We start from the raw sequence: 24,482 nt of genomic DNA, 5'->3' as shown, positions 1-24,482 counted from the left end.
GTAACTGCTTCGGGATTCCATTTCTTTCGTTTGTATGATGATCTCGAAAGGAAGCCATGAAGGTTCGGCTGCCTTCTTCGTTGTGTGGAGAAAAACAAATAAAAAAATCGCAGAGCACGAAAAAAAAAATAAAAAGAAAGAAGAAAGTAGTAGAGAAGGATAAAGGGACAGTTGTCGGTCTGGGCATTTCAGAAGGAAAGAGTGCACCGTGCACGTGCACAGGACTGATCGGCGCTTAAGTTGCGCGAGTTCCCGTACGTCCGTAGCTTTGACTGGATAGCACAGAAAGTTGTTCGCGCGTATTTCCCATTTGTAATGATTCAATCTCCATCTCCGAAATTGGGAAGTGAAAAAGTGGGGGCGTAAAACGCTTTTACTGGCGCTTAGAGAGCGCAGGTGCACGAGCGCGCCCATGCTTTGACCAGGTTTTTCAGGCTTTCGATCGCTCACGTCGCCATGACAAGCCGTCCTGGCCGCCCTGGAAATTTTTCCCCGTATTAAAGGGAAGCTGAAACGGTTCTGTATTTAACTAAGAACACTGAAATCGTCTTTATTTGGCCCCCGGGCCCCAGGACCACGAATATCGAGCCGAGTCGCTAATTTGGTGCAAAGAGGCTGCAGAACATAATTTTCGAAGTACCGCTGAAGCCCCTCCTTCTCGGAGCGTTACGTCATAAAAAGAGTTTTCAGAACATCCGCTCTCGCGCATCTGCATTTCCTATCAAAGCTATGTACACGCTCTCTTGCTATATTCAAAAAAGGTAAAGAAAAAAAAGACGTCACGATTGGTGTTACCGCGAGACGTTTTGTTGACGCCCTCCTGTAGTTCCCTCTCCGGACGTTATTATACCTCACGAATAATAGGCTCGATGGTGTTTGTAATTAACATGGCGGAAGCTTGAAATCATAGCGCTCTCAAAGCAAAACTGCCAACACCGTCAAAATTAAACTTCTTACATTACTCTTATTTTCGTCGATAAGAAATCCTTTTCTTTCGATCGCTCATGTCGCCATGGCAAGCTTGCAATTGCACGCACCGCCCCCAGGAGCGACACGCGCTTTGCGGCTGAAAGATCCTTTTATGACGTAACGACTGGTCGGGGGTTTTCCGTGTTTTCTCACGTTTAGTTACATCTTCGGGGAAAACGAACGTGATATTCAGATTCACGGGTAAAAATACTGTAAAATTCACCTCTACTAAGTTTTTTTTTTTTTTTAAGAATTTTTTTTTATGAAACACAAAACATACAAAAGGTCTATAGTTTTTTTTTTTTTTGTACAGTTAATTAAAATGGACATTATACTTGATTCATTCATAACAGCAAACTTAATTTTCCAAGATGACAAACAGTGGGATTAATGTCGCGCTACCACGCGATGCACAATCTCGCGGTCGCCGAGGAGAGCTGCACCGGTGACCGGTTTCGAACGACGTCACGGACGGCCCGCCAAACTCCACTGGTCTTGAGACTGTCCCGGGGGCAACGGCAGGAAGTTCGCGGGCGGCGCATAGCTCGGACCTTGTCCCCAAGAAAGACTCTTGTTGCAACTCGTGGTGGCCTTTCGACAGGGCTTCTTGGACCTGGTGCACGGCTTCCTAGATTTAGTGCACGGTTTCCTCCTGTGCGTCGTCTTCCTGCATTTGGGTTTCGGGGAGGGTTGGCACGGACACCATCCGTACTGACCCGGCTGCACGGGCTGCTGTATGTCTCTTTTGATCCGAGGGCGCGGCTTGGCCTTCAAATGCACCACCGAGAACGGATTCCTAGCCACGCTCTTCGCGTGGGACCGAGCTCCACGGCGACTGTAAGAGCCTCCAGTCGCGCCACCGACGCTCCGATGGACCTGGACGTCCTCATTCTCTTGGACCGGATAGTTTTCATAATCGGGCGGTGGCACGGTGGCTTCCGTTTCCAGGGGCAGCGGCGCGTAGGTGGGAGCGCGGTTCGGATGAAACCGTTCCCGCTGGGACCACCGTCTTCCAGCCAGTTCCTTGACGCCTCTTCCGGCCATCCAGGGAAACAGAGGGACGGCGGGCTTTGGTTTAACGGTTCCCGGAGTGGTGGAACAGACACACAGAGTCGTCGGCTCCGACTGTACATTCGGAGCGCGCAACATGAAGACGCCAAGCATTTTCTGTACTATCGGTGACCGCGTGTTTTCTCTCTGGGACGTCTCGTCCGCTTCCGCTTGGTCCGGCAGCCGGAACGGAAATAAACCTGCCGGTTTTGCCTCGGCGCGATGGTCGCCCAGTTTCTTGCTGACCTCTGGTAGGACTGCAAGGTAAGGTCTTGCTCTCCTGCGATTTATGTCCGGCAAGACCTCGTCCAGCGCCTTCATCCGCCCATGTGGTCTTTGATTTGGGATCAACTGTTCGTCGTGGTAATCGAATTGGTCGTCGGAACGCGGAAGGTACGGCGGTGGTTCCGAGTGACTTTCGTCTTGATTTTCCTCTTGTTGCGGAGCGCATTCAACGCCCATCCCTTGCGCACTGTCACCTCCGCAAGGTGAACGTGCAATCAAGGTTGGGGTGGTTTCGGCCACCTCCTCTATCTTGTCGTTATCTCTTTCTTGACAAGTGGTGGCGGGTGACTCGTCCGTCGTAAACCCTTGCTCCGACGGGCTCGTCGAAGTCAACTGCACATACGGAATAAAAAATCAATTGGAGACCGTGACGCTATTGTCAAAGCCCGGGAACAAAATTTGCTGCATTTCAAACATGCCCCCCTCCTTTTTTATTTATTTTTTATTAAACATTAGCAGGTTATTTATTCGTCTAGCAGACGTCTTGGCAAGATGTGCAATCCAGCATAAACATCTAATAAGATACGTCTCGCCAAAACGCCTTCTAGCCATCCCTATAGCTAAGCTGACGGTACGTCTTGTTTGGGCTACGGTGCTACAGGGCTACAGGCGTCTCAGGGACAGCTACCACACGTCCTGAAATGGCTAACGACTATTTAAAGTAACGGGATGGAAGGCGAAACGATCTGTATACCTGTCGACCTCCTCAGATAATGCGCGATACTCATCGCGAGTTTTCGCGCCGTGTTAGGTACATGTTTGTCATGGAATCGGCCGAAGAGCCTCAACGCCTTGTATCGTTTTCTAAAGGTCTTTCACGCGTCTGCGATCTTTGCGTGCCGTCTGTCGCTCCAGGGGGACCAAACCTTTAGTCCTGTGGACAGGAAAGGTTCGACGGCAAGCTCACCCTGTTCCTACCGGCACCGGGCGTCTTTTTCTTCTTGTGCCAATAGCCCTTGCCGTCGTTGTTGAATACGTTGATCTGCACCATGACGGCCTGCTCCCTTTCCTGGCGCCGACTCCTCAGCAGCGTGTCCACGTCGTTTGTCTCCTCATCCACTGCCGCCGGGGGCTCGACCTGGTGCGGGTCGGCCGGGTTGACCGGGTCGCCCACAGACTGAAGCTCAACATGCCGCCTCAGCTTCTGCAACGCTTCCCGCACGCTCGTCTGTTGCTGCTGACGCACCACCAGCGGCGCGACAACAGCGACATGGGACCACAGAAGCGATATCAGAAGGAGGTTAGGGAGGTTCATCGTGGTCTTCGCCAAACCCCAGGCATCGTGGGCCGGTGCCTGTAAGGGTGCCTTCGGCCAAGGGGGTCGCCAGCCGGTGGTGATAGCGGCTGGAGGATCATGGGTGGCGCATCTGCGCCCCCTTCTGACGGCGCTTCTTCTTTTACATGACGCTGGTTTTAAGGTGGCGGAGGGGAAGGCAAACTGCTCCAGGGCCTGGTGAGCCCGTGCGAACAAAGCGGTGAGCACTTTTCACTTACTCTCGAATTTAAAGAGACCTGTCCAACGATGAGCTTCTGGTCGGTTTTATTTCAGCGTTGCTCCGTCTTAGAGTCACCCAAACACCTTGAGAAATCGTACTGCGTGCGACACCCCAAACAGGCCATCGATCTGTTTTAGAGCGCAGCTCTTAGGGGCCCGTTCCCGGCTTGAGCGGCGTCGGCGTCAGCGTTGGCGTAACCAAGGTCACCCCAAGGTCACGTGACCCCCCCCCCCCCCGAGGTCACGTGACCTCCTCGATGACGTCACCGGCATCCGCATCGTCATCATCATCACTGATGACGTCACCGGCATCCGCATCGTCATCATCACTGATGACGTCATCAGTGACGTCACTGATGGCGTCCCCGGCATCTGCATCGTCATCGCCACCATCACTGATGACGTCATCAGTGACGTCACTGATGACGTCATCGGAATCCGCATCGTCATCGTCACTGATGACGTCACCAGTGACGTCACTGATGGCATCATCAGCATCGTCACGTGACCCCCCAGGTCACTTGACCCTCCCCCAATACCCTTCCCTCCTCCTCCTCCTCCTCCTCAAGAGCTGCGCTCTAATTCGGCGTTAGAGGGTAAACGGCTTTCACTTTTTTTTTTTTTTATCAAGAGAATTCATGTGGGGGTCCCCACAAACGTCCCCTAATAACCCCTATACTGCTATACTCTCTTTCACCTTATGTTGTACCGCAGCACAGGCTAGAAGCGCGAGCTCATAGCTTTGGCAGCTGCCCTTGTGCACGAGAGCTTGTGCCGTCGAGATGCGCCCCAGAGCAAGGAGCTCGCGCTTGTAGCCTTTCCTGCGGTACATCATAAAGTGAAACAGAGTATACAAACGTCACGCACGTGCTGACGAAGGGAGAGGCCACCGTGGGAGAGGCACACGACCAGAATGCTTTGTTTGTAAAAGAACTCGCTCATCAAGGCAATTTTCAAGGCCCCATGCTCGCGCCTCTGGCCGTGTTCCAAAATTTACTCGATCTTACTCCAGGGTAAGGGTTTTGTACCCTTGGCGTTCTACAAGCTACCCGCGTCCAGCGTTTTTCAATCTGTGCTGTCACGTGATACGATCCGCCGGAGTAACTCGGATCCATTTGAGTAAGATTTGGAACACAGCCTTTGTGAGCGCTGCATACGTCTGCAAGGCCGTGTCGCCGTGTTCCAAAATTTACTCCATCTTACTCCAGGGTAAGGGTTTTGTACCTTGGCGTTCCAAAACCTATCCCGCGTCCAGCGCTTTTCAATGTGTGTCACGTGGCACGACCCGCCGGAGTAACTCATATCCATTTGGGTGAGATTTCGAACACAGCCCAAGATAGAGTAAAAGATTCTGACGAGGGTAGAAAGTTGGGCAAGTTGGTGGTTTATAATGATTAAAAAGCGCAACAAGACGACAGACACAGAAGACACAGACACAGCGCTGTGTCTGTGTCTTCTTCTGTGTCCGCTGTTGCGCTTTTTAATCATTAAAGATTTTTCGTTTTTTGTCTTTGTTTTGGGGTTTGTTTTATGATGAGTGATGCAGGAACTCCCGAACTTTACGAACTTCGTAGCTAAGTTGTCGTAGGTAAGAGGTTTTTTATGAATCTGGCCTGCACTTCCGAAAGTCGCAGGAAAAGTAAGACAGACGCAGACGACGTTGCAAAGGAGCAGACGACGCTCAGATGGGGGGTCGCGGTCAGCCAATCAGGGCTCGGCGTTCTGACGTCACCGTTACCCCCTGCGCAAGAAGCAGACGAACTTGCCCTCCGCATTGAATGGGGGGAGCACAATAACTTTTCGCACTGCTGTAATGATTAGGTTCCGAATTAGCCATATTTTTACATGCTTTGGGCGGCGGGCACCGACAGTAGAGTTGGGGGGCAGGGCTCTGATTGACTCCGACTGGAAGGATAGATGGTACTAGACCTCAATGCTAGATGCCTTGAGGTCTACCCACTATTTTTCTCATTCAGCCAATAAGAGCTCGGCGTTCTGAGAGTGCGGAGAGCACTGGATATAGTCAATACTTCCTAGATCAAGAAAGCCTAAGTGCTGGATTTTCCTGCGTCACTAAAGAAAGCCACCGTAGACCACAGATTGGAAATGACTACGCGGCGTCAGCGTTCGCCTGGAGCTCGTGCCCAATCAGTAAGAGCACGACTCCTAGCCAAACGCTGATGCCGTGACCAATCTGTGGTCTACGGTGGCCTTCTTAAGTGGCACGGGAAAATTCAGCACTTAGGCTTTCTTGATATGCTATACCATCGAGCGATAATGCCGCGCACGCTGCTAACCCCAGAAAGGTACACGTCTGCCTCTTGGCGCAGGAGTTGTAATGACGTCAGTACGACGCCGAGCTCTGATTGGCTTTGATTGGAAAGATAGTGGGTACATCATCATCGCAACCCCTGTGCAAGAAGCAGGCCAAATTACGCTCCGCATTGGTCTGCGATGGCTTCCGGCGACGTGCCGCCGTTTCCGCGCGCCATCTTTTGTGTCCTTGATGTGCCACTTTTGGAGTTTCAGTTGTGGAAAGCTGTTAAATTTCTCCCTCTCCGCGTTTCATTTTTCTTTTTTTTTTCGTCACGGTGGTTTTGTTACGGCGGCCATAAACACAGTAAGCACTTTCTGCGAAATAAAAATTCCAGCTGTGTTTGGGACCTTTCAGTGTTTGTGCACTTTTTTACCTGCAGTCTTGAGGGGGGAAGGGAGGGTTGTCATGTTTGTAAACTTTGTGGATGCTGTTTTGTGAGCCCCCCGATCAGATACAGCTGGGTGTCTCTATAGCTTAAAGTATATGTTCAATGTGTCATTTACTTGTCATCCCTATGTCATTAGACTTTCTGAGGCCACTGTCCATAAACACAGTGAGATTAAGATTAACTTAGTCTAGTAATGGACAGGTGGGAGCTGGGTTTTCATTTTAGCATGGTCCATTAGTGCACCGTCTGGAGAAAATATATTTGATATTCAATTTGAAAATGTTTGGCCAGAACCACTATTCACTTTGAATTTGCTTGAAACTCAAACTCTACTATTCGTGAGGCCACAAGTTGCAAAACCCAAATATACAATAAAAATACTTCTTTTATTATTCAGTGAATACACTGGCAGTGGTCCAAAGCCATAGTCACCATTGTTCTCCAAAGTAGAAGTGCCTCAACCGAAACAAACACAATCAGAGATACGCCTCTCTCAAAAACGCAGAAAACAAATATTAAAGCATATATACTGTATATATATATATATATTTGAAAGGGGGGCGATTTTTATGGGAAGTAATTCCATGCATAATAAAATATTTGTGTTGATCGAACAGACGTACTAAGTTCACAATTTTCTGCTCCTGCAGACTGTGTACACTAAGAAAGTAGTACCTATTAATCATACCAACCTTCAACCTAGTGTCCCAGTGTTAAGAAAAAGAAAAAAAAAGTTAATTAGACTTGACATTGTGTTCCAAAGATTTTTCCAACACTGTAAAAGAAAATTCGGCATATATCGGAGCCTTATCTGAAATGACCAAATGTGTTCCAAGGACTTCTATGAAGCGGCGAAGGACACCGCACAAAACTGCCTATATGGGGCATTCCAAGATTTGAGATCCAAGATCCCCAAAGGTGCGATTTCGTGGTGGGGTCTCCCCGATGAAACGTCTGGGCCACCGTGGTCTAGGCGATACATTGCACCGGCACAGCATTACAACCAAAACCCTATCGAGATTGAAATAATAATAAAACCGATGAAAGGTCTGGGCAATACACTGCACCGGCACAACATTACAACCGCCACCCGTACAAAAGTAAAATAATAATTAAAAATAAAAAAAAAAAAAAAAAACTTGAAAAATTAATTAAGGCAGGACGTTTGTTCGCCAGACCATAGAGGAGGCTATGGCCAGACACAGAAATGCGCTTTGAGGCTCCACGTGGTGCAGTGGAATTGCACCATTGAGGCAAATTCCCGCACCCCCTAGTTGAGGTACGGTGATCGAGGGAATCAAGCAGAAGGCTTCTTGCCACCCGCCATATCCCTAAACCACTCGTCGCTCTTGTCCTTTTCTATGGCCCTACTCAGGAGCTGGTTCGCGTTGGGATCGACTGCCGAAAGCAACATGAACGACTCAGCGTCCACGAAGCAGATCTCATGACCATCCGGATCCGCCAGAATGACCACTGTCACCGTCGCCTTGCCAGGAGTGTCCAGCCTGGTCAGAGGCGTCAAGATCCTATGCCCCGCCCGCTTGACTCGGTTCTCGATAACCTGCAACTCGGCCGCCGGACAAGCGAACGCGATCCTCCCGTACGCCGTGCCTCTGCGGATCGGCTCCGCGGTGTACCTAAACTCCAGATGACACTGGTCGTTGGCGTAGGCTAAGACCGCGCTCTTCTCCGAGGAATGCACCAGAGTCATCGCCAAGATGTCCTTCCAGTAGGCCGTTGTCCTGGCCAAGTCCGAAGACGATAGGATGACCCTCTCGACGGGATCTTGGCGCAAAGGACGCTCGGGGTTTCTCTTGGGACATACGAGGAACGGGTACCCGCCTGGCGCCATGACCACGTCGCAGGGATGCTCCGCGACGACGTCGCCCTTCTCTTGGACGGGCCACGAGTGTCGTCTCGCTCGTTCGACGATGTCGCCGGAACGGATGACAATGCCGAGGAAGTCGTTGCCCCGCTCGTAGCTGCCGATGCCATAGTTGTAGGTCAGCTCCACGACGAAGTGGTTATCTTCCTGGCCGTACCCTACCATCGTCTTGCTCCAGTTCAGGTCGTAGGGGCCGTTGCAGGCCGCCCGGCAGCCTTCTTCGAACTCTTCGTGGCGCAGAACTTTCATGCCGAGGATTTCGGTGTAAAACTTTATGGTTTGTTTCCGATCGGCAACTTTAAACACGAAATGCAACGCTCGACGGGTCATTTTCGCCCCTTGCGATCGTGCATGCACACTCCCACAAAATCCGCAGAAAAACGAGGCGCATTCCCTTCTCCCCCATGTACAATCTTAATGACGTCCGCAACGTCCGCGCCATCCGCGCTTCACGCAGAAGCGCGAAACGAGCGCGCTTGACGAAGCGGAAGTTGTGGTTTTACGCTTCCGGAGAACGGGTCACGTGGCTGTGCACGGGCCAATGAGCAAAACTCCCGAAAGCGTGTTCGTAAAATGGAGGACCCCTGTGCTCTTCTATCGACGGGGACCTCATTTTCTCAGCAAGGAAATGGTCCGAGGAATGGCGTGAGTAGGACTCGCGCCGAGCGAAGCGACCATCTTCCCATTTCCTCGTCGCTCTGCTCCAAAGCGTCGGACTACCTGACGGCGTCCCTTCGCAACGACCGTCTCGTAGACCACGACCCGTTCCAAGATGGCGAGAACCTCGAAGGAGTCGCCGTGGGCGACATCGCGTGCGAGCGCATCATCGCCGACGGCGAGTACCTCGCCGAGTCCGGCGCATACGCGGCGGGCGACCCGCTGTGTCTATCGGAGTCGGCTGAACTCGACGTCAAAAAGGTGGACGAATGGCTGAAGACGAGAGAAGACACCCTGGCCAGTTTGGGCCTCGTGTTTGAGCTGAAAACTGGAAGCGAGGACGACCTCTTCGGGGAGACCACGCCGTCGGATAAACTCAACCTCTTCTCTGTAAAAGACCTCCTCGACGTCGACGTTACGAAGGAGGGGGTCAGTATTCTGGGCGGGAAGGGAGACATGGCTGTTCTGGACCCGGAGACGTTGATCAACTCATCGAGCGACGCGTTGATGACCGATCAGGAGCTCGAGTCGCTGTCGGCACGAGGTCTCGACTTCAGCCCTGCCCCTTGTCACGGGGTCGACAGAGAGACGGGTGCGGCAGTGTCGACGACTTCGAACGACACCTCCGCGGAGCCCGAAACTCCGGACGAGAACGCCACGATCCAGTTGGTGATCAACACGGCGTCTGGAGAGCAGCAGACGTTGCACGTGGACGCGAAGTCGCTGCTCCAGTGCGCCCAAGTTGAGTCCATCCTGCCCGATGGCCAGCCGGACACCTCGGAGCAGACGGTCGGCGATTATGGTAAGTTGTCTGCTGGGATGAGAACGTCGGGGAGGGATCCTTCGTGTAAATGGACCTTTTCCGAGAAGCGTTCTACGCACGCGCGAGCGCCCGATGCCAAGCGGTGGAAGTCGGCACGAAAAATCGAGGAAATTCGGAATGAGGCTGTAGATCGACGAGTAGAACACGTAATTGCAGCATATATATATAATTGTGTTACACAAAAAAGGAAAGTGGACGGAAAGAAAAACACGACGTTTGGGTGGACGCTACGGATTTCCCACTTTACAGTCGCGTTGGGCACGCGACGCTGCTCAGAGAGCGAAACAATTGGTAGCGTAGCTCGCATATCGATTGGCAGCGCAGGTAGGTCACTTCCTCGGTTTTTAGTTCGTGCAGTCACCGCCTGGTGGCGTCGGTATTTGGAAAAGGTCCATTGAATAAGCTGTTGTGAAGCACTCCATCGCAAGCGAAGTGCACATCATTCAAACGCTATGGTGACGCCATCAGAGCCACTGCGATAGCAGCGTGGACCAACATTCGTAGGTCTCTAAGTTGACAAGCCTCACGGAAGAGCGGCGTTCGAAATCGGTTCTTCATTGCATGCACGCAAGCAGGGGCCCTATGTTGCGCTTTTTGGACTCCCAGTGCGACTGGGGAGAAGGAAGTGACGTCAACAACACAGCATAAGGAGATAAGATTTTGATTGGTGAGGATCGCTGATGACGAATTTCCCCAGATAAAAGAAAAACAAAGAAAAAGTGAGCTTTGTTTGTTTTCTGCAGAAATTCGTCATCAGCAACTTTCACCAATCAACATCCAATCTGTGTGAGCTGAGTTGTTGACGTCACTTCCTTCTCTCTAGTTGCCATGGGAGTCTAAAAAGCACAGCATAGGGCCCCAGGTATGGGTGGGTAGTGTTCCTGGTGCCACCAGTGTCAACCCCTCCACGGGTAACGAGGGAGAACCGTTTAAAAACTGCGCTCTTTTTGCGCCGACTGTTGCGTAAATTTTGTTTACCGTAACAGCCAGGATACACTCCCTTTCCACTGCAAATAGTGTGCATCCAACGTTCTACCAGTTCCTCCGCTTCTGTCCATTGGGCGGGCTGATAATGTAGCGAGCGCATGCGCCACGAAAAGGCTCCAAGCGTTTCAGGAAGCTTGTCAACTGACTTTGATCTAGTAACGTTGCCCTGGACTGCTGGCGGCCTACCTTATGCAACACCGATTTCATGCCGTGGAAATGCAATGTGCAAAATGTAAGCTACAGACTCGCGAAATGAGAAGAGCAGGGCGCCTCTTTCAAATGCTTGGCCTTAAGCTTGCGCTTGTTGCCTTTGCCGTGCTTTGGTTGTGCGCTCGAGGCTCGTCAGATGCTGATGTGTTATCGAAGCTTGCAAGCTTGAGCTGGAGGCATAAAAACTAACTGGAAGACTTCCCTGCTGTTCCTAATCATGTCGGTGGCTATAGACGACACGCTGTTTACAAACAAGCCCGCTTTTGCCCACACCAGGTGTGGGCACTGCGCAAGCGCAGAAACCAGGTTCGCGTGAGGTGAAGCTTCTGCGCAGGCGCCGTGGCGACAACAGCGCCACCGCAGAGCCATGACGTCAGAGCGGCGTGTTGGTCTATAGTAATGTCTAGGAATTCCGAGGATGGGCCTTGCGCAGGTGGTAAAGCTTGTTGTGCGTCGGAACTGAGAGTTTCAGGTTTTAAAATCGTTTCCACTTGCCAGCAGCGGAGTTTGTCACCACGGAGCTGTCGGAGTCTGGCCACCAGGAGGAGGTGGAGGAGGACGGAGACGAAGCAGCAGACGAGCCCCACACGGAGGTTGTGACGATACACCTTTCGTCTGGGGACCTCCTCTCCGACCAGTTGCCGTCTGCCGTCCCTGATGCGTTCCAGTGCGACCTGGACGGCTGCGGCAGGGTGTTCAACCGGGGACGCAAGCTGCGGGTTCACCTCATGAGCCACACCGCCTGCCGCCCTTTCAAGGTGTGACCCATCGTTGCCGGACGGTAGAGGCCCATTCCCATGTACACTAACTTGACTCTGCGATGTTGCGCCGCTGCTGTCGGCACTGCGCATGTGCAAACTGTTTCGTGCAAATCCATTTACTGCGCACGCGCGATGCCCACTCGTGGTGTGGGCAGACAGTGCGAATGCAGCACTATAGACACAGCGCTGCCCTGGTTCTAAATCTGTGCCATGTCGGCACTTGCTGCTTGAGACTCTGCCTTTTCCTTTTTACACTGTAATTTCAGTGACTTGGTGCTTTCTCGGTGCTGGAATGGATCTGCAAACTGGCCCTTAATCGCTTGTGTCCCCTGCCATGCAGTAGCGGTGTCCTGTTTGCGAGAATTCTCTTGGGAGGCCCTACGCGGTGGTGCTTACGTTGTACGGGGAAATCGCCGGAGGCAACTACAACGCGGATTCCGATGGGACGCGTGGCCAAACTCCCGAGTGTTTGACGTGTCGGCATCGCCGGGAACGCACGTCGCGGCAGGAGGAGAAGCACTTACTCTAGCGACTGCACTTTACCGCCAAAGGAGGGAGTCATGTAACCTAAGAGGTCCCGCTAGAAACAGACGAGGGCTGGCGCAGTGCCTCCCGTGACTCGTAGGAATGTCGACAGTCTGCAGCCGAGTGGATGCACCGAGCGAACGAATGGGATGGGCGACTTCATTAGACTGAAACTGGTCTTCCTTGATGCGTGCAATGCTGGTGCTCAGGCTAGGTGCGTGAGCCAATGTGCGTAAACGGGGCACGTCAAATGGGCGTTCCACACCTCATTCACTGTGCCCAAACGTTGCAGTGCCCCGAGGAGGACTGCGACTGGGCCTTTGCCACTGAGTACAAGCTGAAACGACACCAGGAGACTCACGCCGGCAAGAAGGACTACACGGTGAGTTGCAGACGACCCCGAAAGAGGCCGCGACGGGCGCCGCAGGGTTGACGCGTTGGTTTCTGCGGCGTCTGCAGTGCGACGTGGAGGGCTGCGGGCGCTCATTCACGACGGTGTACAACCTCAAGTCACACATGAAACTGCACAAGCGGCCCACCTTCCCGTGCCCGGCGCCGGAGTGTGGCCTTGTGTTCGTCACCCGCCGCAAGATGGAGCTACACCTGAGGGAGCACGACGACATCGACGCTCCCTACAAGTGAGCCCGTCGCCTTTGTCGAATTTCAAAACGGCCAGATGTCCGCTTCGGGGGAGGTTAGAGGTTGTTTTGCGCGCGCGTTAGATTCCCTCGACGCAGAGTTTCTATCGCGGGTTTGCACAGAAATTAATCTTTGAGGTTGCACCTTCTTCGTTGTGAATAGCATTGTGCCACCCGCCATTTTATAGTTTATTCTTTCTATGATAAAGACTGAATGCTGTAAAGGGGGAAGTTTGGTGAGAAAAGGTTGAATCTTGTGCATGCATTTGCAGCTTTGCTGTTAGATCCTGCTTGCTTGCTCTTCGATCCCCAATTGATATGACTGCCCTTTGTATGTTACAACGATTAGCATTCAAGGGCAATACTAGGAAATTATGACTACTACATAATATTGTTGCGGATAAAAAAAAGTCTCAACAAGCGTAAACTGAAAAAAAAAAAGTAATAAAAAAATGTTTGATCGGCGAACTTGTGCCAGAAACAAATGAAAAAGTGAGCGCTGAAAGAGCAGCAGTGAACGTTGCAGCATGAGCGTTGCAGCATGAGCTTGACAACTGCGATAGAGAGTGAGTTGGCAGTGCCAGGCTTGGCTCTGATCCACTACACTCACTATCTCGAATATTGGACCTAGAATGTTTGAGATGAACTAGGGCGAGACTGACTCGGCAAGGTCATGTTGGCCGCCATATCTTTCACACTTGAGGTAGGCGTAAACTGGACTCTTCTAGAAGTACGAAGAATCGTTCCTTCTCAGTCGTGCACTCGGCAGTGGTGGCTAGCTCTGACAGCACTTTGCTTGCTATCATCTTTCTATGTAGCTTTTGCAGTTTTGTATGTTTCCAATGTTCTGTGGGTTTGAATGGTGTCCATACTCGTTTTCACCTCAAGAAAAAGTAAGTTTTACGCATCGTTCATACACCACACGAAGTAGTTCTTACAAGACTTGGTTGTCGAGTAAAAAGTGATGCTTATGGTGTTTGAAGTGTGTACATGTTGATAAGATAACATCTGTCTAATCTAAAATGTACCTACATATATCTTAATTCTCTACATAAGTAATGGTCCGCGAGGAGCTGGACTTTTTTTTGCTAGGGTTCTTGAACTAAAAACAACTATAGACTGCTGTCGTCGGGCGCCATATTTTGTCAGAATTGCGTAGCAGAACAGCGTGCAGGCTTGAGAAAGTGGCCGGGTCACTCAAATCTCGCCCGGCCGCTGGTTATGTCCTGCTAAAGTAATGCGGACCTCTTTTTCCCCTTTGCTTCAAGGGGGTACCCAAAGGTGGCCCTACAACTGTGATCAATACTTCAAAAAATGTAGGGGTAGGGGGAGTAAAAGGTAGTGTTAAGAGTCTCAGACTTTTATGAAAACGTATTGCTCTCCAAACAAGTAATGTCAGCACAGGGGATTTGCTTCTTTCTAGCTCGTCCACGAATTTGCTACGGAGATGGTGTAATAGCGTCCAAAGTTAGACGAAGGCCAGCTTGCACCATTTAGTAGAAAATTTGTCTGTGCAGAAGACTGGCATGTAGCAACATCGTTTCATACTTCGCGGACGCCGCCGCCAAAGGCAGAGTTACGAGCTTGTGTCTCGATTTGGCGCTAGCTTTCGATCATCAGTAGCTTTGACAACGACAAGCAATAAGTATAAAACAGCACCAGCCCCGCAAACAGCGCTAGGTTTTGTGTTTTGTCTTTGGGCTCTCTCTTGGAGGCATTCAGAAACAAACGGCGGGTTGTTTGCGGGCCCCTCGCCAGGTGTCCCGAGGCTCTATGCGGCAAGGCGTACTACTCGGCCAACACCCTGGCGTCCCACCTGCGGGTGCACATGCGGCTGGAGTTCCGGTGTCCCTTCGAAGGGTGTGGGCGCCTCTACAACCGCGTCTGCAAGCTGAGGCTACACGTCCGCCAGCACACGGGGGAGCGGCCCTACATATGCCCCTTCGAGGTGGGTGGTCCATCATTTTCATTATAAAATACATATGCAAAGTACAACAAAAATTTTGAAACCCTTGACTGTTTCGGACGAGTCTAGCTCGTCAACATGGAGCCGTCCCCAAACCGTTCAGGACGAATAGAGCTCGTCTGCTTTCCCTGGCTCACGCACTCAACCGTTTTCGACAAACCAGACTCGCTCATTGCTTAGTTTGCGGCCCTGGCAACAAATGGCAGACCTGAATATTTAAAAATTTGTTACCTTTTTGTTTGTGGCGAACACCTTTATTTGAGGGCAACAAATGTAATTTTTAAGACAACTATTAAGCAGTTGAGAGTGAGAAATTTCCCATCTAAAGCGGTTATGGGGTTAAACAGCTTATATACAAAAAGGATGTCATCAAATAAATTTACAACGAAAAAAAAAAACTTTTTAGTGCTATAGACCGTTCCATTAGGGTCATAGCAGAGAGGGTTTACCCTCTCTGCTATGACCCTAATGTTATCAGAGAAAAAAATTCCCTCCCCCTCTCGCCCGAATGTCGTCTGCTCCTTTGAGTGGGCAGTACCTAGCATCCAGCTGGCGTACAAACTCTGTTTAAAATCGCGTCATTTTGGAAATTTCAAGCGCAGATGCGCAGATTTTGTTATACCAGTTATCGTGTATTACTATGTTAGATAAAAAAGACTAACAGGGTCCAATTGCGCTGTTATCTGTGTGCAAATAAAAAAAAAAAATATATAGGAAAAACTGTGTCAGACTGGCCGGTCTCTCCGGCGAAAAGTGAATCCGGTGGCTGTACCTTTTTTACTATACAAAGTTCGTACTGGTGTAGGCCTTTAGCGACCATGAGTGGATGTCTGAAATAATAAATAAAAACGTGCTCTCCTGCCGCAATACACGCAGTAGTTGAGGGTAGTACTGCCGGCTGACTCAACTGCTATTTAAGTGACGGAAAAAAGATATGTCAGCTGATCATTTACCGAAGTAGAACAACAGAGAGCTCTAGGCTGATTTTGGAGTAGCCATAACTATTCTAAGAACGCGAACCACTTCACAACGGCAGCCACGAGCGAGAATTCAATGTTCCTTACAGCCCGCCGATACAGCCCAAAAATGGAGAATGGCAACCTCCCGTTTTGTCGTCTGCTAGAGGAGTCGGGCGCGTGCCCTCTCTCTTGTTTTACCCCGCTGAATTTCCCGGATGTATGGAGAGGGCGCCGCCCAGAGAGCGCTAAATGGAATGGTCTATATTTTTGGCGGGAAACGAATTTGTAGTTGGCACCCGCGAAAGCCCGCAGAAAAGTGACTACTAGCAGTCACGGCCACTAGTCACGTGGTAGGCCTGTGCACTGGCGCAAACGCTGGACGCTTTCAGCGCCTCCGCTGACGTTTCCAGAACCCCCAAGCTGAGTGTAGAGCACCATTGATTGAACGCATTTTTATTTTTCTTTATACGCAGAAAGTAAGTTGAAATATAGTTCCAAATAAAAAATGCTCGGGGTACGCCTATGCACTTCTTATGAGTTGTGAATGTGAAAGCATGAACGTCGTTCTTGCGTGCGCTCTCGTGAAGTGGCCGCACCGGAGTATGCCCAAGCGAGTTCTGCGAGGCCTTGCCAGCCAAACGCTTCAATTTCCCGGCGCGCTCTGGCGCGTGCATGTAGTGCCATGGGGTGGCTCTCCTTGAAACTGACAAGCACCGGCCAATGGGAGCCTCGTTCCTTGAAACTATGACGCACGCCAGCTAATGAGAAGTGAAGCCGAAATCTATCAGATTTCATCTTCCTTTAGCTCCTTGTGGAGAGATTAATTAGGCTGCCGTCTTGCATGGCTTCAAAGCTGGGAGGCTTCAGATTGCGGCTTCACTCTGCTACATTGGGAGAGGGGAATTTACCTGCCTTTTGGCGCGGCTTCAAAGCTGGGAGGCCTCAAATTGCGGCTTCACTAAACCCCATTGGGAGACGGGAATTTAGCTGCCATTTGGCGCAGCTTCAAAGCTGATAACATCTTCCCGCTCCATGAGACAGTTAATGCTTTCACGTTAAAAAAAAAATAGATAAACCTGCACAAATCCCTATCATAAAAAAAAAAAGTGAAAGCTGTTTACAACTCCCTGTAACGCTGAATTGGAGCGCAGCTCTTGAGGAGGAGGAGGGAAGGGTACTGAGGGGAGGGTAGACACCTCCTCCTCCTTCTCCTCCTCCTCCCCTCATTCTTTAATATGCTCCGGGGGGGGCCACCTGACCTCGGGGGGAGGGGGTCACGTCACCTCGGGAAGGGGGGGGGGGGGGGGGGGTCACGTGACTTCGGGAAGGGAAGCCACGTGACCTTAGGAGGGGTCACGTGACCTTGAGAGGGGTCACGTGACCTTGGGGTGACCTTGGTTACGCCGACGGCGATGCCACTCAAGCCGGAAACGGGCGCCTAAGAGCTGCGCTCTAAAAAAAAATTCAGAAGATTCTCATTATTGTTATTTTTTAGCGACTTTTCTTCGTGCTGCCGCCGGAAGGGAACACTCCGGCGCGCTGCCGCTGTCAATTTCTGACCTGCGCGCAGGTCTCTATGCTGTGGTGCTTGCACTCTTTTGGGAGTTTCCTATGTATGGCCTCTTAAAGCTACTTAGTAACCTTCGTTCTTCTTTTTGTTGAACTTAAAACGAAGATTAATAAGTAACTTTTAGAGCCCTTAGAAAGCTCCCGAAAGAGTGCAAGCGCCATGTGACTAGTGGCTAGTCATGTGACGCTAGTATCCTTTTTATTGCGTGCTCCCGCGGGCGCCATCTACGAATTCATTTCGCACCATAAATATGACTTAAATTTTTTTATTTTTTTTGTAAATTTATATTTGACATTTCTTTTCCACCCAAGCTGTTAAAAGAAAAAAAAAAAAAAAAATCTTGGCTGGGCCCTTCAAATCATGCAGTGGCTTGCGCAAACTGTACTTTGTTTCGGTACGACGCCTGAAAGACCTCTGCGACCGATGTGTTTGCCGCATCGCAAAAGGCAATTCCTCGATTTCCGCCTGACGGCATCGCTAGAGCGTCGTCTGGTTGCCGACCACGACCCCGGTGGTGTTGCAACGGCATGACACTTTGGCTCGCGTTTGTCATTCGTTGCCACTTTGGGGCCACTTTCGGCACATGGGTGAGACGGGACGCCAAACAGACCGGCGGAAGGTGTGTTCAAGCGCCATAGTTTTGGCGTAGCTTGGCAGACTACAAATGCTACGGACCCCATGTGCCAGCCGGAACCGCGGAGCGAACCGCATGTTTGCTCGCTTTCGCCGTTTGCCCGGCCTTCTGCCAAAACGTTGCGTCGCCAGCGTGTACGGTTCCTGCAGTCTTGTTCTCGGGTGCGTAAGGGAATCCGCTTTGCCCTCGCGCTTGTTGCTTCGGTGGTTGCGGCACCTCGGGCGGGTGACCTGGATGTGAGTGTCCCGGTGGCCCCTCTTGTCCCGGCCTTGCGGGGCCTTGGATTCCAGAACATGCGGTGTATTTAAAGGCGCCCTCTCCCACTTGCTCGGAGGGTCGGTTTTAGAGGCGCAGGACACTACTACATTCTACCAAACTCTTTAATTGTATCGTTTTGTGTACTTCTACTTTGCTCTTTTATTGGGTGTTCTTATTTTTATGGCTCCAATTTTTTGCGAATTCGGCACAAAGATAACATTTGCAACCATTAAACTTTGCAAGTTCCGAAGGCCAAAGTCGTCCTCTCTAAATATTACGAGTGTTTGAATGTCCTCGAAGCTCGCGAAAGTTGAAATTCGTGGCCTTTGCAAATTTTGAGGGTTTTGCGGTTTCCTTTGTCATCCTCGCGTCCGAGCGTATACCCAAAAGCGTGTGATCAGTTAGCAGTTATGTTCCCTCGACCGATGGCAGACGTGACTCGTCGCGGACAAAGCGTTGCATGGTCGAAGTCCTCCGCCAGTGGTTGATTAAGCGCTCGCATTTTTGCTTGGGCGTAGGAATGATCGATATCAAAACATTAACCGTGTACCTCAACCAACGTCAGTTTCATCTTTCCGTGTCTGTTGTGTCCTCAACCAAATTTGGACCTCGAACACTCGCGGAAGACGCATTGCGGTGCAAAGCCCGAAGTCACCCGTTGGGTCGTGGGACGTTTTGTGCACAGGGCTGCGCGTGGACGTTTGCTTCGGCGAGCAAGCTGACGCGGCACACGCGCAAGCACACGGGCGACCGGCGCTACGTGTGCCCGGAGCCAGACTGCCGAAAGGCCTTCATGCGCCCCGAGCACCTCAAGGGACACATGGTGGTCCACTCCGGCTGCCGGCCCTTCGAGTGCCCACACCCTGGTAAGCAGCGCATTTTTCAAATTTAGTTTTCTTCTCCTTTGGTACAAAAAGGAGGTACTGTACGCACTGGCAGGAAGAAAAAGGCACTGCATGTCTTTCAAACTTCTGGCCTCCAGCATGTGCACGGGACGTTGAATTGTTGTTGAAAATAGGACACTCGTACTGAAAGGCATCTCTGCCGTTCACATTTTGTTGGCGACTTTGGCCATTTTATGTTGGCGTGAACTGACGGTGTTAGCTTGACTCTCCGCGAGGGCCAATGGATCTAGCTAAGTCATCCTCCAAAATTCTCTCGTCGTAGAAGACACTGATACAGGTGACATTGCGATTCGGCGTGCATCTATTTGGTTGCCGACACGGTGGGAATGGCTGGGCCTCTCCTTCCGAAGATGCTGCGACGTTCTCATTCTACCATTTGTGCTCGCAAGCAGTCCTTTCCGTCTGCGATTTCCGGTCTACGAGGCGTCACAGTTATTACGTTTTGAAGGCGAACGTTTTTCGAGCCTAGCTTCGTCGCTGCTTGTCTTCTAGGCTGCAGCTCCAAGTTTGCGGCCAAGTCGAGCCTGTACGTGCACCTGAAGAAGCACGCTGCGGGAGCCTGTTCCTCGAGGCGCAGGAGCTCCGCCGGCAAGCCCCGGGAAAGGCTGGTGTACCCGTGCCCCATGGGCGCCTGCTCCAAGCGCTTCACCGCCAAGGGCTCCCTGCGGCAGCACATCCTCAAGTGCCACTCGGTGCTTCTGGGTGAGTCGGCTCATTTACAGTCACTAGGGAGTCTGGACCGGTGTGCTTGGTGTCCCGTTTCTCCCATGCACTTAAAGTGGTGCTGAAGTGGAAACAAATGACGCCGCAAAAGCCGGAGTGTTGGACGTCGCAATCCTGGCAGTTGAACGTAGAAATTCCGAAAAGGAAAAAAAAAAAAAGAGAATGCGAGCGTTCATGTCGTAGAGGCGTTCTAAGCTTCCTTTGACGCTTCCGTGGACTGTCAAGCTGGAGAGCGACTTGCAACAGAGCGGGCGTCTGCCACGTCCACAACCACTGCTGCGACATTGCCAAGATCGCGGCCGGAGACGACGTGACACTTTGACGCCGTCACGAGGCAGAAATCATGGACCCACTCTTTAGGACGCAGTAAAACACCACGGAGCGTTTGCAACTGTTCGATCGGGGCCGCGCAGTTTACGGGCCGTGTCTGCGATACGAGCTGCGAGGAAGCGTGGATTGTCTATGAGAGTCTCTGCCCGTCTGCCCGCTTTCCTTTTTGCCACGCGACAGTGCAGTGCATGCACACTTGGGATTCGTCGTCGGAGGCGGCATCCAGAATTAAGTTGCAAACGCTTTCCGTGGTTTGAGTGGCTCCCTCTCGAACATAGGCTCTCTAGATTTTTTTGAGTAACGAGCGCCATCTGGGGGGGGGGGGGGGGGGGGGGGTCGTCTGTGAACTACAGGTGAAGGGCAGCCGACCGTTATTTTACCAGTTAGTACACGTTAGAATAGCAGAGTTGTATAGGTTTTCATAGCTTTTTACTCACTTTAATTTTTCGTTGTGCAGCGGACGGCAGCGACGTGACCGATTTCGACTCTGTGCCAGATGAGGGTACGGAAGTGACTCCCTTGGAAGAAGCCGAGCAAGAGCTGATGGCTGCGATCCCTTTGGCTGGTGAGTGGGACAAACTATGTTCCGTCTGTTGCCAAGTTTACAGGCAGACGCTTGATTGGCTTAACGAGCAAGTAACAGCGGCAGCCCCGTCAACTTAGGGGTGAACGAAGGGATATAGTGCTCGGTCTTATTGGGTAGCTGTAAGAAGCTGCAATGTGGCTGCAGGTGGAGCGTCGACTGAGGCACCGGCGCAAGGCTCGACGGACCTGCATGGCCTTCACGACTTTCCTGGTGAGTGGTGTCTCCACTAGATCTCTGCGATAGAGGGACGGTGCTTTGATGGACTCTTCTGTTTTGTCAATTTGGCTGTTGGTAGTGGCAGTTATGGTGTCTCCTTTTGTGGCATCTGAAGGGGTCTTCGAATTCTGTTCTTGTGCACCTTGCGGAGGCGACCTAGACGCAAGTGTCGAGGTCGCTCGTCCGACCCTCGCAGGTTGCGGTGCCAGAGCGTTCGCTGCATTTAAAGGCCTCTTTTCTCGACCCCCTCGAAAAGCAGGTTTTAGAGGTGCAGGACATTCGGTTGGTTAGTGTTTGTGATCGGCTGTTATTACGGAATGAACCCTTTTCATGAGCCGGGCCATCTAGTGGCAGCCTCCAAAGCTCCAAAATTGCCACTCTAATGGCACTGACTGGAGATCAGGGTTGACAAAATCGCTCACCCTCGACTCTGCGAATCAAAGTCAACGTACATTGATCAATTTGTGTGGATCAATGGACCTTTTTCAAATAAGTAGCGCCATCTGGACGGTGCCCCGGGAAAATGGCGACAGGGGTAAGGTGGAGCCTGGGGAGAGAGTGTGCGCATGTGCAGAAGCTTACTAGAAAAAGGTCCATTCCCCGCTTTCTCTTCTACGCCATCGAAGACATTTGCTTTCCCTGGCGTCGAGAAGCCCCGTAATATTGCCATTAGATCGTCTGGTTCGGCTCTGGAGAGGGGTTGCAGACCGACTTCTGAAGGGGTCCATTGGCAGGTAGCCCATTTTGTGTGGCACGGCAGTAGCATGCCAGCCAGCTGTCATGCAATCAACCTACCTTGGTTGTGCTCTTGCAACAACTGCTTTATTCGATTTACCTGCACTCGGTGCGTACCACCATATTTTATTCACTAGTCACTTGCGCTTTCGACGCAGATCGATTCTTCCCATTACCTCGACTTGGACTTAAAACTGAGGCTCTACGTGCACTTTTCTGCACTGGTGCAGGCTGGTGCAGGTAAATCTAATGAGCTCACTGTGTGCTGCCATAGTCACTGAGAAAATGAGAACAGCACGGTATGTCTGTCGGATGCCCGGCTTCCAGCCTGTGCTCCTTGCCTCTTGTCACGCCTTGGACGCACAAGCGCACGCAACGCTTGCGAAACGCCATAGAAAGTAGGAAGCTCGGGCCGGGGGTGGGGCAGCCGAAGTACCCTCCTGCCGTTCTCGTCTTGCTCGTGCCTCTGTACAACATGCAGGAACACCCGTAGTAGCCGTTGCACGTCTCACGCGAAGCACCGTGTGTCGTGGCCTTTTCCAGAAGGGGCGAGGGCGTCGGAAGACGACGAAGACGAGGAGTGCAACGGAGAGGACCGTCTGACGGACTCCTGCGCCAAGACGCGCGTCAGCGACTTGGACACGCTCACGCCTTCGAGGGTGCTTCAGGAGAACCACAGCGGGTCGGCTCGGACGGATTTCTGCAGCAACCACCTCCAGCTGGCCAGGAAAAAGAGGGCTGCCAAGGCCACCCTCGAGGCGTTGCACCAAGGTGCGTGGCGGCGTGACCGTTTGGTTGTTAGTTTACGGCGGTCGCGGCGGCTTGCGGTACCGGGCTGGCAAGTGACGAGGCGCAGTTTGCGCCTGAGTCCAGGGATTTGTTCTACGTTGAGATCCGAAGTGTCTGAGCGTCGCACTTCGTAACCCGGAAAGGCAGCTGTTTTAAATGCTGAATGATAACCAAAATTGAAATACTTGCTCCATGGCGCAGTGGAGCCATGTGATTTGGCCGCAAGAATGTCTTTTCGAGCAACACGGCATACAAGTCAGAGAAATGAATCGCCCAAAATTTAAGAGGACTGTCGTACGCCTAGAAAGTTTTGCTCGACCCTGTACGGTGCAAGCATTTGTATCCCAGCCAGATGACTGTGCCTCTTTGTAGTATGTTCAAAACATTGCTTCTCTTTCTATTTGCAGGAAAGAAGCTGGAGCTGTCAAATGGAGTTGCTCTACCGTGCGCGGATGTAGTACTTACCTCGTCGGCAGTTGGGGAGCCGATTTCGAGTATAGAATTGGTCCAGGTGCCTCTTATTCAGGTGAGGAATGTCCTAATTGGAGTCATTGGATACTCCCAGATCACCTCGTTTCACAGAACTGCGCTACCAAAACAATAGGCGCATCGTTGCGCTGCTCCTTGAAGTTGGCAAAGTCATGAGATTAGACAGACAAATGTCTCCAGTGGGCAAAGGACACCTTGCCTTTCTCGGTTAATAGGCAAGTAATTCTAATATAGGCACCCTACCTAGAGTATCCTCTGAATGTCACGTTTCAGCCTGTTCTACATTGAACCGTGTTCTGTAATGTTTGTAGAATGTAGTTGTAGAATGTAGTTACCCCCATCAGAGGCACTTCGTGGAAGGGGGAGAGGGGGGAGAGAGAGGGGGGTAAGGAGAGGAGAGAAAGAAAGATCTTCAGACCTGCTTGAACAACCTTGCAACCTGACATGCACAGATATGTTCTCATCTTTTTCTATTGCCACTTCGAAGCAATGTATCTTCGTCAGATGCGAATACTTGGGTCTCACTCAATTAGTCTTTCTATTATTTAGCATGGATTCATGCTGCCTAGTTCCTTAAAGACCGGCGACCAGTTCGTGCTTTCCTTTTTTCCTCAGATTCCCCCTCCCCCTTCTACCCTGTCCATTGTTGCCAGTTTCCTCCTCCCCTATGGCTAGGAGGATCTTCTGCCTTGCAGAATCTCAAGTCTGGTGGTCGGCCTTTATGTGCATCGAACCTTGTGCTAACAAGTTCTCTACAGTAGTGTCTTTTCGACAGTATACACTCTTTGCTGCTTAGTGATGGTGTGCATATCCAGCAGCTACAATCACTGACAGAATGAGGACAGCGGGGTGCGTCTTTCAAACGCCTGGCCTTCCGCAGTGTTTTGGCTGCATTTGAGCGTTCGAGGTGAACGAGATGTCGGAGCGTCGTCGAAGGTAGGCTTGCTCTGAAAGGCGGGATAACTGAAGCTCGTCCCTGCCATCCCCACCTCGTCAGTTGCTGTGGCGAGCCATAAGGTTCCTGCACTTCGTGCCGGGGACCTCGTGCAAGGTCCTTATAATTCGCTGTTTTTCCTATTGGTGCAGTCTTTCTTAGCAATTGCGCATTTGTTTTATTGTCGCAGGACGACTGTCCGTCGGGGACCGACATCTACTCAGAGCTGTCCGTACCCGTTGCCACGTTGTTGGCCGAACACACTGCCACCTCCGAGCTCGGAGCCACCATCCACCTACAGGATTTGGACTGACCGCTCGCCACTGCACTTGTAGATACGACATCATAAAACAAAAAACGTCTGCCCAACAAAAGCTCTTTCATGTCTTGGTGCTCAA

The 24,482-nt window shown here is 51.4% G+C and overlaps 3 protein-coding genes across 4 annotated transcripts; 1 reads left to right on the top strand and 2 right to left on the bottom strand.

Annotated features, from left to right (window-relative positions):
* Positions 1 to 1,208: 1,208 nt before the first annotated feature.
* LOC121835335 lies at positions 1,209 to 3,826 on the bottom strand. The gene is made up of 2 exons (XM_042289444.1): positions 3,212 to 3,826; positions 1,209 to 2,637 (listed from the first exon to the last, which is right to left on the bottom strand). The coding sequence occupies exons 1-2, from the start codon at positions 3,557 to 3,559 to the stop codon at positions 1,435 to 1,437; spliced, it is 1,551 nt and encodes a 516-aa protein (XP_042145378.1). The 5' UTR covers positions 3,560 to 3,826; the 3' UTR covers positions 1,209 to 1,434.
* Positions 3,827 to 6,871: 3,045 nt separating this feature from the next.
* On the bottom strand, positions 6,872 to 8,719 carry LOC8038942 (glyoxalase domain-containing protein 4). The gene has a single exon (XM_002413005.5). It carries the CDS (start codon positions 8,717 to 8,719, stop codon positions 7,802 to 7,804), a length of 918 nt encoding a protein of 305 aa, XP_002413050.3. The 3' UTR covers positions 6,872 to 7,801.
* A 69-nt stretch (positions 8,720 to 8,788) lies between these two features.
* On the top strand, positions 8,789 to 24,458 carry LOC8038943 (zinc finger and BTB domain-containing protein 17). Of its 2 annotated transcripts, none has more exons than XM_002413006.5 (12): positions 8,789 to 9,848; positions 11,568 to 11,824; positions 12,645 to 12,734; positions 12,812 to 12,990; positions 14,749 to 14,938; positions 19,063 to 19,243; positions 19,775 to 19,984; positions 20,793 to 20,900; positions 21,066 to 21,131; positions 22,416 to 22,643; positions 23,069 to 23,187; positions 24,275 to 24,458. In XM_002413006.5, the coding sequence occupies exons 1-12, from the start codon at positions 8,963 to 8,965 to the stop codon at positions 24,395 to 24,397; spliced, it is 2,637 nt and encodes an 878-aa protein (XP_002413051.4). In that variant the 5' UTR covers positions 8,789 to 8,962; the 3' UTR covers positions 24,398 to 24,458. The 2 variants fall into 2 exon arrangements, with proteins under 2 accessions (XP_002413051.4, XP_029839448.3); XM_029983588.4 differs by having other exon boundaries at positions 8,888 to 9,848; positions 11,565 to 11,824.
* Positions 24,459 to 24,482: the final 24 nt, after the last annotated feature.

This window comes from Ixodes scapularis, unplaced genomic scaffold (genome assembly GCF_016920785.2).
Source record: "Ixodes scapularis isolate PalLabHiFi unplaced genomic scaffold, ASM1692078v2 PGA_scaffold12__126_contigs__length_90152505, whole genome shotgun sequence".
In the NCBI taxonomy this organism is placed as follows: domain Eukaryota; kingdom Metazoa; phylum Arthropoda; class Arachnida; order Ixodida; family Ixodidae; genus Ixodes; species Ixodes scapularis.
This window is presented reverse-complemented; position numbering and strand designations above follow the sequence as displayed.